The following is a 12,849-nucleotide window of genomic DNA, read 5'->3' on the forward strand; positions in this document are numbered from 1 at the left end:
ACAGGCAGCTTCTGTTAGAGATCCCAAGATTTCGTTGACCATGCTTTGCTTCATTATTTTGCTGTGGATATATGGAAAATCTAGGCAAGTAGCTAATTTACTGCCTTCTGGTATACCAGCAGGACATTTGCTCTTTTCTTCCTGTGTAAATGGAAAGCCCGTTGCTCTAAGAAATCGGATGCATATTTTAATGAGCAAGGGAGTGCTGATGAGGGTGAAAAATCCTCATTCTTTCAGAAAGTCGCATAGTTTACACACGGAAGAACCCAGTTCCAGTGATACAGCTGCATTCTCAGCTAGGCATGTATATGGATTGGTTGGTTTTGATATTGCTGGGAAATAAGTTACAGTAGAGATCTGAGTTAAGATTAACTGCTGTGTTCTGACAGAAGATAGGAAGAAACTATTTTCTTTCCTTCAGCTATTTTTTTTTTTTTAACCCAGGAGGGTTAAATTCAGCTTGCCAGTATGGAAGTCAGTATAAGTCTAAATGCCTCTCATGCTGGGAATCACATACTTCCTTTTGAAGTCAGCAGTTCTGAAGGCACTTAATTGAGGACAATCCCTTAGAGATGATTTATTTTTCTTGAGGAAATTTCTGCATTAATCTCCTTGATGACTAAGTTCAAGAAATGCATCAGTGTGACAATAACAGCTTTGAAGTGCCAAGTTATTGCCCTGAAAATTATTAATTTCTTTTCCAAGGACATCTATTTTTTCCCCCATGTGAAATGGATGGGAAATCGCATGTGGGTCCTCATTACCTTCTTTGCCCGCTTATGGTTTTCTATGATTTTGTGCTTCTAGTCTGTCTCCATCTTGAACACAGCAATGCACAGTTCCTATTTTGGAAGCTTTTCATTATGCATACCAAATCTTTTCACAACGTTGTATGAAATGGTTGTTCACAAAAATGGAAGAGTTTTGTTGTTGTTAATCTCTTCCCCTTTTCGTTCTGTTTCTTTGCTCTTCCTCACAAGAATTTGCCAAAAGAAAATCAGGGGCTTTGTTCTAGCCATTCTAGCTCCCCTCTTACTTTTGATTCAGCTCTTGCCTATTAGCCCACATTTTCTCTCTGGTAAGCTAGAAGGGCTTTCTCCTGCTCTTCCTCAAACTACTGGTCTGTACTATTAGGCATTAAAGAGCCACATTTTATGGCTCACCTAAGGGGGATGGTTGAAAAAACATGGTTGTTACAGGTCGGAACTGAAAGAATTAGCAGATTTATTTAAAAAACCTTGCAGTCTACCTGGGTGGAGTCAGCAATACTCTTCCATTATTTCCACAAGCACCAATTACACTCAAACATAATTTTTATGTTGTTTTTTTTTTTAAATGCGCTTTCCAAGACAATCTTTTCATTTTTCATTAGCTTCTAAGACAGGGATCTTGAAAAAAAAATCCAGCGAAATATTGGAGGGGGCACAGACCTGGTATATTTATTGTAATTAAAGTTAAGGTTCAGTGTAGATAGTAAAATCTATTGACTCATTCGTACAATTCACTTTCCCTCTGGAGTCAAATAATTTACAGGTTGCAAGAGAATAGGTTGAATGGCATTAGAGGCTTAAATTTACATTTTGCCTATCCAGTCTTGAGTAAGGTGCTGTTTGTAGATATTCGGCCTCAGGAAAGAGCAAGGGCAGTAAACTTGTGCCACTCAGTTTCCTGCTGAAACTCACTTTCCCATTCATGTCAGTACAGGTGTACCATCTGGTGAATTGTGGATCATAGATCCATCTCTCCCTATGCACCTGGATACCAGAGGGAAATAGCAGTCTCTTCTCCTACTGTGCATAGGTCTCATGTTACCTGTAGCCCACTCTGTGTGTTGTTTTACTGCTGTGTAACATTGAGTTCTCTATTTAAAAAAATACTTCCACCATAAAATTATGGTTCCATTATTTTTATCATAGCACAGTTCAAAGCACTGCATGTCATTAAGAATTTATTTCATTATATAGATTGAATAACGTTATACAGAAATTTGCTACTTATGTAATTGTCTTTGTTTTGATCCTATTATTTACTTTTTCCTTCTATGTTTACTACAGAATTTTGTTCTGTAAGGAAGGAAACAAAACTTTAAAGAAAATTGGACCTATTAAAAGCTACCATACAATAGTAGCAGAGGTAGCAAAAATACTGGGGTAGCCATTTTATGGCACTCAGTAGTCACTCATAAATTCTGCCCTTTTGGGAGTGACCAGTTTATATGATGTGAAATGCAGGTGGCTTCTGAGCAGCATATTTGTAACTTGGGTGGCAGCAGCACATTAACACATTGTAATAGAATAGGTTTGAGACTTGCTCTTTAAAAACAGAAGCAGTTTTTTTCCAGCACAGATTAAATAATGTATTGATTTTATATTAGGATCACCCCTAGAAAGTTTGATATTGTTCAGGCCTCTGAGGGACAAAAAGTTGGAACAATCACTGCCGACACTGGAGATTTAACATTGAACAAGAGGGGAACGAGGACATCATTTACTTTTAGGAAAGTGAGAAGAAGCCCCTGCAACTGCAGTAAGTATCTTGACTTGCACTTCAAATCCAGTGTTACTAATTTGCCATATGCTCTTGTTTGTTTGAGTAACATATAATAAACCTTTCAGATTTATATGAATAGCTCGTAGGGCCTTGTTACACAGTAATTTTGGGTTGCTCCTGGACCTCTTAACACCTGGGTTGTCTACGTATTAGCACCTGAAACTGGTTTTAAGAACTCATAATGTGGCTCAAAGTTGCACCACTCCAGGGCAGGATTATCTCTGATCTGTGCTACCCAGCTTGTACTACATTGTAGGCTACACCTTGGTGTAAACACCCCATTTGCCCCCCTCCTCTATGGGCTTGAATCAGGCCCACTACCCCCCTCCTGCTCTCCCAAGCACTCCAGATCCCTGCTTATGCCCTACCTTCCCCCATTACTTGTGGCTGCCTACACTGTCTGTCCCAGGGGAAGGGTTGACCTGCCTGCTTGGCTGCTGCCACTGCTGCTGCTCTCTTGATGGGTTCAGTCCCAGCCCAGAAGTGGTGGTGGCAGTGGCGGCAGCAGCTGCTGAGTGGACAGGATAACTCTTCCCTGCCTGCTCCCCTGGGACAGAGAGCTGGGCAGCTAAAAGTAGGTGGGGCAGGGAGGAACTGGGGTAGCCCTGGTGGCAGGTGGGGGGGGGGAATTCTTACCTTTCAGTCCTTCAGACCCCTGCTGGTCTGAACATGTGACTGCACTAACGTCGGTCAACATTTGTGTCTCAGCATAACATGTAACAAGGCCCTTACATCCAGAGCTGGCTCTCCTTGTGTAAATAACAAACCTTTTCAGATATTTTCTTCTAAAAACTCCTTCGTAGGAGACACCATTCATGAAGAGTGCAGTGTTGAAAAATTTATGCTTTTTCCTGATTATTCTCAAAAGGAAGAGTTTGGGTAGCATGATTGTTCCTAAAGAATCCCAGTTGATTACTGGGCAGGGTCTAGTTTTGAGATGATCAGATCACACTGGAAAAACAAGGAATGGATGTGGAAAGAGCCAAAGAGGATGATCCTTTTTAAGGCTGGCCACATGGAAATCCCCTATACCCTCTAGGGTCTTAAACCATGTCATTTTTAGGGTGAAATTTTATCCCCAGAAGAGGGCCAGTGTATGGCCTGGTGTTTAGTGCATTATCCTGGGACTTAAGAGACCTAGGTTTAATTTTCTTTTCCACCACAGACTTCCTGGAGAACCTTGTACAAGCCATTTTAGTTTCACTGCTTCTCAGCTCCTAATAGAGTCTATAATAAAGGAAAAAAAATAAGGGGGTGACGGAATGATAATGATTCTTCCCTTTCCTCACAGACAGGTTTCAGCTGAGATTTAAGTGCTTCACTCTTGTATATAGAGGTAAATTTCACTGTAGGTAACCTGCATATTCACAGGAACAGAAACTTTAACAAAAAGTGTATGATCTTTGACACCAGTGGTAATGTGACATTTTTTTGGAGGCTCGGGCTGTTAATTTTGAGTAGTGTGAAAAATTATTGGTTTCCAGCAGGCTTCATGTGGACTAATGGGCTGGCTGCTACTTTTCAATTTCATCAGAGGTTTTCACATTTTGATTTGTAAGTTAGCCAAGTTGACAGATGCTACATCACTTAAGTTTTTGCTTTTAAGATGATGGATGAAGGAAGTGAAGTTTTACTTGTATTCCAAGGGCACCTGTACATGTGCTCCAACACATTCTGATTTGTCTTGAGCATTCTAATTGGAACACTCCAGCATGCTGCTGCATCTCTTGTGTTCAGCGTCCCCGTGTTTCAAAATGGCAGCAGGGGCACTTTAAAGCTTGTCGAACGAGCTGCTTGAGATGCTGCTGCCATTTTAATTTGAATGGCTTCCAGAAACCTCTCTAATTAAAATGCCCACTCACCCCACAGCCCATGTAAAAATGCCGTAAGAGTTTATTAACTTTTTAAAATACATGTAATCCACAAGAATTGTTCAACTTAGAAAGTTCCTTTTTTGTATTTCTTCTTCCTGTGTCTAGCTTACCCTTCTGTATGTGACAGCCAACAAGACCAGCAAAAAGAGAGAACACCCATGTTCACTGGCAATGAAACAGTGGCTGCAAAGCTGGAACAAGAGTATGTCCACAAGGTCTATGAAGAGATTGCAGTCCACTTCAGCAGCACCAGACATAGCCCATGGCCCAAAATTGTAGAATTTCTTAGGGCTTTACCAGAAGGGTCTATAGTGGCTGATGTTGGTTGTGGAAATGGGAAATATTTAGGTATCAACAAGGGTCTGCACATGGTAAGTAACTGTGTTTTTCTTATTCTTGTTGCTGTTGTTTGTTAGTTTGTTTATTCATATTATCATAGTGCCTCAGTTGTACTAGTTGCCGTGCAAACAGACAACCAGAAATGGTCTCTGACTTGAAGAACTTTATGGTTTCTGTGTTGGCCATTTGTCACATTACTCCTCCCCCTGCCCCTCACTGCAAAAATTCACTGGGCCAGAGATAGCAAGAGAGAGCCTGATGCTGTACCCATGTAATGAGGGTACTTATATGGGAGGAGAGAGACTTGGGTTTTGGTCCCTGCTCTCAACACTTAATTTTTAATCTGAAGGCTCTGTAATGCAAAATGTTCTAGCAGTCCTGGGAGCATGGACAAGAACCTGGGAGTGCCCCCAGTCCAGGGTTCCAGTTTCTTGCACCTTCTTGGTTGTTCTCTCTCTTTCTGGACATGCCCAGATGATGGATGATGGCACAGGAATGGCCTTTGAGATGCAGGGGGACGCAGCAAGGGATCAGAGATGCTTTGTTCACCAGGGCGTCTCTTGGGGTAACAAGGAACAATGGTCACAAACGGACAGAGAGCAGATTTAGGCTAGATATCAGAAAAAACTTCTTCACGGTAAGGGTAGCCAGAATTTGGAATGGGCTTCCAAGGGAGGTGGTGCTCTCCCCTACCTTGGGGGTCTTTAAGAGAAGGCTGGATAGGCATCTGGCTGGGGTCATCTGACCCCAGAACGCTTTTCTGCCTTCTAGGCAGGGGGTTGGACTCGATGATCTGTTGAGGTCCCTTCCGACCCTAGCATCTATGAATGCCTAGAACACTATACAGATGCAGATTCAGGCATCTATGGCTTTAAGAGTGTATAAGCAGTTTTTGTAGTCTTAAGGGGCACCTGTACACGTTCTGGATGTCTGCTCTGATGTGTGCTAACTAGCATGTGTGGGAGCAGACTTGATTAATCAAGTCTGGTGGAACATGCCTATTAGCACAGGCCAGCAGCCTCCGCATTGCATGTATTCAGCATTCCCATGCTTCAAAATGGAGGTGGGGTCACTTTAACTAAAGCTTGTTTGATGAAAAAATCAAAGACCATTCTTGCCAAACTGGCTGAAGGCAACTTCTGGAGGGGTAGCCAGCATGGGTTTGTTGCAGGTAGGTCTTGCCTGACCTTCTATGACCAGGTGGCATATCACCTGGACAAGGGTGAAGAGATGGACGTCATATATCTTGACTTTAAAAAAGCTTTCGATTTGGTATCCCATGATCATCTCATAGAAAAACTGGCCAACTGCGGCCTCGGCTACATCGCAGTCCACTGGCTGTGGATTTGACTCTGAGGTCAGACCCAGAGAGTAGTAGTTGACAGAAGTCAATCATTGTAGTGCTCCTTGACCAGTGGGGTCCCCCAAGGCTCTGTCCTTGGGCCTGTTCTTTTCAACATCTTCATTAATGATGTGGACATTGATATCAGAAGCAGACTGGCCAAGTTTGCTGATGACACTAAACTTTGAGGTAAAGCATCCACACCCAAGGACAAGATGGAGATCCAAGCTGACCTTGACAGGCTCAGAAAATGGGCGGGTGAAAACCTGATGGCCTTCAACACTAAAAAATGCAAGGTACTCCACCTTGGGAAGAAAAACCTGCAGCATGCTTATGCTTGGCAGTGCTACACTTGCTGGCACCACGGCCAAAAGGGACTTGGGGGTCACGATTGACCACAAGATGAACATGAACCACCAATGTGATGTTGCAGCTGGCAAAACGAGCAAAACTCTGGCTTGAATCTATAGATGCTTCTCTAGCAAATCCCAGGATGTCATCCTCCTGCTGTGCTCAGCCTTGGTGAGGCTGCAGCTGGAGTACTGCATCTAATTCTGGGCTCCACAATTTAAAAAGGATGTGAAGAAGCTTGAGAGAGCCCAGAGGAGAGCCACATGCATGATCAAAGGGCAGGAAAACAGGCCTTATGATGAGAGGCTGAGAGCCATGGGACCCTTCAGCCTGGAAAAGCGCAGGCTCGGGGGGACCTGGTGGTTGCCTATAAGTATATAAGGGGTGTACATCAGGATCTGTAGGAACGCCTGTTCACCAGAGCACCCCATGGGATGACAGGGTCAAATGGTCACAAACTCCAAGACGGTTTCAGGATGGACATAAGGAAGAACTTCTTTACTGTCTGAGCCCCCAAGCCCTGGAACAGACTGCCGCCAGAGGTGGTGCAAGCACCTACTTTGGACTCCGTTAAGGGTCAATTGGACGTTTATCTTGCTGGGATCCTGTGACCCCAGCTGACTTCCTGTCCCTGGGGCAGGGGGCTGTACTCGATGATCTTCCGAGGTCCCTTGCAGCCCTAACGTCTATGAAATCTATTAAATAAAGTGCCCCTGCTGCCATTTTGAAATGTGGGATGCTGAATACATGTGACACTATGGGTACTTTAATTAGAGTGGCTCTTGGAGCTGCTCCAAATGAGGCATCTTGCCCTGCTCTCCCCTGAGAGAATGTGAAAAGATGCCCAAGGTGCCTAAATTATACCTACCACCCCTTATAGGTGGCCAACTGCTGTTGTTGACCTGGACCGTACAGTCTGATGCTCCAGTAGCAGTACTCAGGTCTATTTTGCAGAATAAACCAATAAGAAAGGGGGATGGAGTACAGACTAAAAGCATGAGATCCAAACTGTTTCAGTCTTGTGTGTTGGAAAGAAAAGCTCTAGGCAATTTGCTGTCCCTTAGCTTCCCTTGCTTATCTTTTTGCTTTTCCACTCCAGCTTCTAATTTTTATTAGTTTGCTTAATTTAACCTTTTGACCTTTATTAAAGAGAAAGGTATATTGAACTTCCTTTGATCCTGCATTTCTTTCATATCAGTTTTTGTGGTATATAATTAATTCTGTCACATCATTCCTTTGTATGCACTCTTGTTTTTGAGGTTATGGTCTTTATAGACTTTTGCTTTTCCCTCTATCCACTCCTTCCTCTAATCTTTCCTCTCAATACCTTTCCCACTGCCTAAGACACCTATATTACTTACTTTCACTATTATCTCATATCTGTTACTGAAACTCTATTTCCCACCCTCTCTCACTTACTCATCTCTCTTTCCAACAGATATACAAGTGTTAGGCAAGGAATTTTTTAAAATGCTGAAGAAATAGAATTTTTTACATTTTAAATATTTATATAAAACCTCTTTTTTTGAGAATACAGCTTTTCAATGGTTTCTTTTTAGCCACAAAATTCTCCTTGTTGTTGCATAGTATGTTGTCTGCACTGTTCCTCTTTCCAGAAATGACTGCATTTTAGCAAAGTATTGAATCCTTTATGTGTTTAGACTATAAAATACCTTTGAAATCCTTCAGGCTGAAAACTTCTATATAATGTAAAATATTTTAGTATTAACAATAAAAGCCAGACTTGTTTATATGTTTCAGGAGTTTCTGTCCTACTATTTGTATTCATCTATAAAACATAACTTATTATTTACAGCTCTGTCTGTATTTATAATGCATCTATTTCCATTACTGTAGTCATAAAGTAGAAAGAATCAACTGATTTATAAGCAGGCATGCTCATGCCCAACTGCTGTAGCCTAAAAGTAATTAATAGTCCATTGGTATGTTAAATCCATTGCAGTCCTTCATGTCTGCGTGAGCATTCTCCAGTAAAAGAAATCTGTAAATCTAACTAGGGGGAGAGAGTTTTTCAAAGAATCACGTTAGCTCCACTCAGGAAGGAACTTTTTGGCTTGTTGGAACTCATTTAGGAGACAGGAGTGGGTATACGCCAAATGCTGTGCCCTGTTGACCCTGCTCAGAACCTCACAGGTTCAGGTTCTGTGGCTTCCTGACAGACTTGATGCATGCAGTTTTCTTTGGAGGAATACCCTCCATGCTACTCTTCTAAGACACTGGTCATTTTGTATACCCAGCAACACAGAAAATCCCCAAAAGTAACAGAAGAAATGGGCAAGAGGAGAATTCAAAAAAGGAGATGAGATGGGTGCAAATAAAACTCTCAGCTGTTGTCATCTGACTGTTCATCTCCTCCAAAAAGCTGGTTCCTCTAGAACAGTGGTGCCCAAGCCATCCGGATCCATGAGCTGGAGCAGTGGCACACGGCTGGTCTGCAGACCGGACCAGGCTATCACGTGTGGTCTGTCTTTGGTCAGTTCACATGGACTGACCCTCTGTACTAGATCCGACTGCAGATCAACCCTGCGCACATAGGATTATATCATCTGGCTCTTGGAGCTCTCCAAGGGCATAGTAGGCAGCTCTGTGCTCAAGGCAGCCATGTTGCATGGCCAGTGCTGGCTGCTGCCATGCTGATGGCAGCAGTAGCTATTTTTGTGCCTCTCTCAAAAGCTGTGCCTCAGAGTGCTGCCCCCATTGCCTCCCCTCAGTCACAGTGCTAAGGCTTCCTGTGGATTTGGAAATTTGGCAGCAGGAGAGCAGTGGCAGCATTAATTGGGACTCACAGCAATTAAAACCATTACTGCTCCTTCACTGCCAAATTTCCAAACCCATGGGGGCCCTCGTGGGCTGGATGACATGGTTCCATAGGCCACATCCAGCCCAGAAGCCATACTTTGAACACCACTGCTCTAGAAGGAAGCGGGGAGGGAGCTAGAGTCCAGACAATATGTTCCTCATCTTTGTACACAAATCAGTACAGGATTTCAGGATGAGCCTTACTGCTTTTGCTTCTAGAATTCTTTAAGCATGCCAGCCAAAGAGTGGATAAAGAAGAGCCAGTAGATATCATTTCTGGCTTTTTTTAAAGGTCTTTCGAAAAGGCTAGTAAGGGAACAAAGTATTTATGGGTTGAGAAGTAAGGTACTGTCATGGATTAGAAACTGGGTAAGGAATAAGAAAAGGAGCATAGGATGATAAGGTTAGTAGTTTGCACTAGTAATGAAAGGGAATAGTAGATGCTACAGTTAGCAAAGGTAGCAAATGACTCAAAAAGATGGAGTAGTCGAGGCTAGAGATACTCCAGGGAGATCTACCAAACTTGGTGACTGGGAAGAATGTTTCCTGGATTAGGCAGTTTTGTAGATGATGCAGTTCTTTTGTGTGGGAGTGATGCAAACTCTTATGCTTTGGAATTTACATCAGCATCAGTAGATCAGGGTTAGGTGCAGCGTTTCCTCTAAGCTGCATAGTGTGCGCGGTCATGGAAGCACACCTGGCAGCGCTGCATGAGCATGCCTGTGCGGCTGCACACACCACGCAGCTTAGAAGGAATGCTGGTTAGGTGGATGCCCTCTCTATGGGACAATTATTACATCACTGTCTCTTAGCATAGTGCGTTTATGCACCTTCCTTTGAAACAGTTACTATTGTCTGAGACAGATTACAGGACTGCATGGGGGACAGTTTTTTTGTGGGGTTGGGCATTCACGTACCTCAGTTTACATGAACAATACGTTTTTTGGGAGAGTGCTGATAATTGACTCCCCAAATGGATTTTGGTACTGTTTTCTGAAATCCTGCCAGCAGTCTTCACAGGAAGTAGTTTAGAACATACGGAAATGTCAGTGCCATCTAAGGGAGCAAACACTCTTGGTATAGCTATGCAGAGGTAACATCTCTTCCATTGAGACTAGTTTTTTTACTTCTGGGTTAGTCAGCAGGTTCTGCTCGCCCATTATGAGAAGGTGCATCTCCCCCTTCCCTTTGTGTTCATGGTGTATCCTACCGAGCAGCTCTGAGTGCAGTCTTATTTCTTAGATTGTTCAAATGATACAAACCCCCATGTTTCAATCCTGTATACTTTGAGCTGGATGTTCATGTGAACTGGTTGGGTGGAACTTGCAGGGTAAAATCCTTGTATGAGTTGTATTATTGGGACAACAGGATTGCTCCATAGGCATAGAGAATCAACTTTTTCCTACACTTATCCCCACAAAGTCAGGGGGAATAACTGCAGGCAGCATTTGACCCAGGATATTTATCAGTATCTGCAGTATGTCTTTGCATGGCAATACTTGTAAGTCTCATTTTTTTTTTTTAAGTCTCTGTAGTCACAGTGCACGGATAGAACTTTCAGCTCAGACACTAGAGGAAGAAAAGCAAAGAAACAGGGCCGGAAAATTACGTGTTACGTTTCTTGGGGCACAGATATAACAATAATCATGCAGCCCAGAGTATTTTGACCTGTAGATATGGGAAAGTAAAGAGAAGGAGCCGAGGCAAGGGCTGTCTGCCTGTAGGCAGCGTGCTCTAGAGGTCACTGTACATTTTGAGACAGAATACTGTAAATAGAAGCTCTAACAGTAGTTCAAAGCTTTTGTGGGTCTCCTGGTGTTTTAATCTTAAAGTGCTGTCTGAAATGTTTCCACAGCTAACTGGGCCATTGCATTTGCTTGACTTTTTTTAGATGATTACACAGTCATTATTTAACCAGGTATCATTGTGTGACAGTGAAAGTAGCATGAATCTAGGTATGCTCCACAAAACCAGCTCTGGTTATTTCATTACAATAGAGCAGTGGTTTCAGCCGGGGGTACGTGTACCCCTAGGGGTACTTACAAAGGTTGTAGAGGGTATGCAGAACTTGTGGCCGATAATGCGATCGATAAATGCCACATGCATGTGTGCAGCCACAGTGCAACTTGCAGGTGGCCAGAAGCGCAGCCTGGCAGCATGGAGAGAAGCTGGGTCTGGCTGGTTACTCCGTTATGAGGGAAGGGACATGGAGGCAGGGGGGCAGATCAAGGCCCCAGCAGTGGGGGAGGGAGCAGGACTGGAACAGAGGCAGGGGCTGCCCAGCTGGGGTGGGGCATGGGAATGAGCCGTGCAGGGGGGATGGTTCCAGCTGCTACGTGCACCACAGGGAAGGCATGGGGGGCATGTGCCCCTAAATCTGTGCTGGGGCAGTGCTGAGAGGAGGTTTGGGGGGGGCTATGGCAAATTTGGGAGTGGCTGCAGCCCCTCCCATAGACCCTTCCCAATGCTGCTGCCTCCCGCTCCAAGCACAGCCCGGCCCAGCCTCCTACCAGGAAGAGCCTGGCACAGCCCTGGCCCCAGCCTGCAGTGGCAGCCTGCCCTGCATGCAGATCCAGGGGCACATGCCCACCATGCCCTCCCAGGGTGCGTGCAGCAGCGGGAGCCGCCCCCCCCTCCAGACCAACCACTCATGGCTCTGTTCCGCACTCTACTCTGCCCTGGCTGTGCAGTGCCTGCCTCAGCTCAAGCCCCACTCCCTCCCTCAACACTGGGGCCTCAGTCTGCACCCCCCATACCCTTTAAATACAACAAAAAATATAAAAGGGTACATGAGCTGAAACTGAGACAGAAGGGGCACACTTGTTAAAAAGGTTGAAAACCCCTGCAGTATAGAACAGCAGTTTCATGACAAGCAGAAGTTCAGGTTAATAATTTTTTGGTGAGAGATGGAATCTGAGCCTGATTTAGTTAGGACAGAAGCTGGAAAATGCATTGAATCTTAAATTGTGAAATCCATCAGTTTTCTGGCTCCTTACCACTGTTTCATTGTTTGAATTCAGAAATGGCATAGAAATGGATTTGTACCCCCAAAAAAATCCCTATTTTCGGGCTGTGTTTTGATATTTTTTATTAGCTTTGCATCCCGCACTACCACAACCTAGGTCCAAAGGTCATTGAAGTCATTACAAAGACTCTCATTAGCCTCAATGAGCTCTACATCTGGCTTTCAAGTTTCCAGAGTTTCAGAGTAGGTATGACAGTGTATGAATGCATGTTTGAAGGGACTTTATCCCTGGAAAACTGCAGTGCAAATTTGAAAAGTAACCGAGCCCCTCAGTTTCATAGTTTACATGTTTAATAGAAGAGGCATGATGATGCAAGTGACTGTGTGAGAATTTATAAAAAAAAAAAAAAAAAAAATAAAATTGGCAAGAATATTGAAAGAAGGTGAGAAAACAGATAATCAAAAAGCTCTAAGAGCAGGTGTTTATTTGGCAAATTGCACTGCACCTTACCTTTTTGAATCTGCTTTCTGTACTGAGATGTGTGTCCATGCCTGCCAACCTAGGATTAGTGGGAACTGGGAATATCACTCAAAGTTTTGTCAGAGAG

At 43.7% G+C, this 12,849-nt stretch overlaps 1 protein-coding gene across 1 annotated transcript in view; it reads left to right on the plus strand.

Moving 5' to 3' along the window:
* Nucleotides 1-12,849, plus strand: part of ALKBH8 (alkB homolog 8, tRNA methyltransferase) — an 82,272-nt gene that overhangs the window by 57,935 nt on the left and 11,488 nt on the right. Inside the window, exons 9-10 of the mRNA XM_014600669.3 lie at nt 2,375-2,526; nt 4,530-4,795. Of these exons, the coding sequence (XP_014456155.1) occupies nt 2,375-2,526; nt 4,530-4,795 (418 nt within the window). The remainder of the gene's footprint in view (nt 1-2,374; nt 2,527-4,529; nt 4,796-12,849) is intronic.

The sequence above is a fragment of the Alligator mississippiensis genome, chromosome 1 (genome assembly GCF_030867095.1).
Source record: "Alligator mississippiensis isolate rAllMis1 chromosome 1, rAllMis1, whole genome shotgun sequence".
Classification (NCBI taxonomy): domain Eukaryota; kingdom Metazoa; phylum Chordata; order Crocodylia; family Alligatoridae; genus Alligator; species Alligator mississippiensis.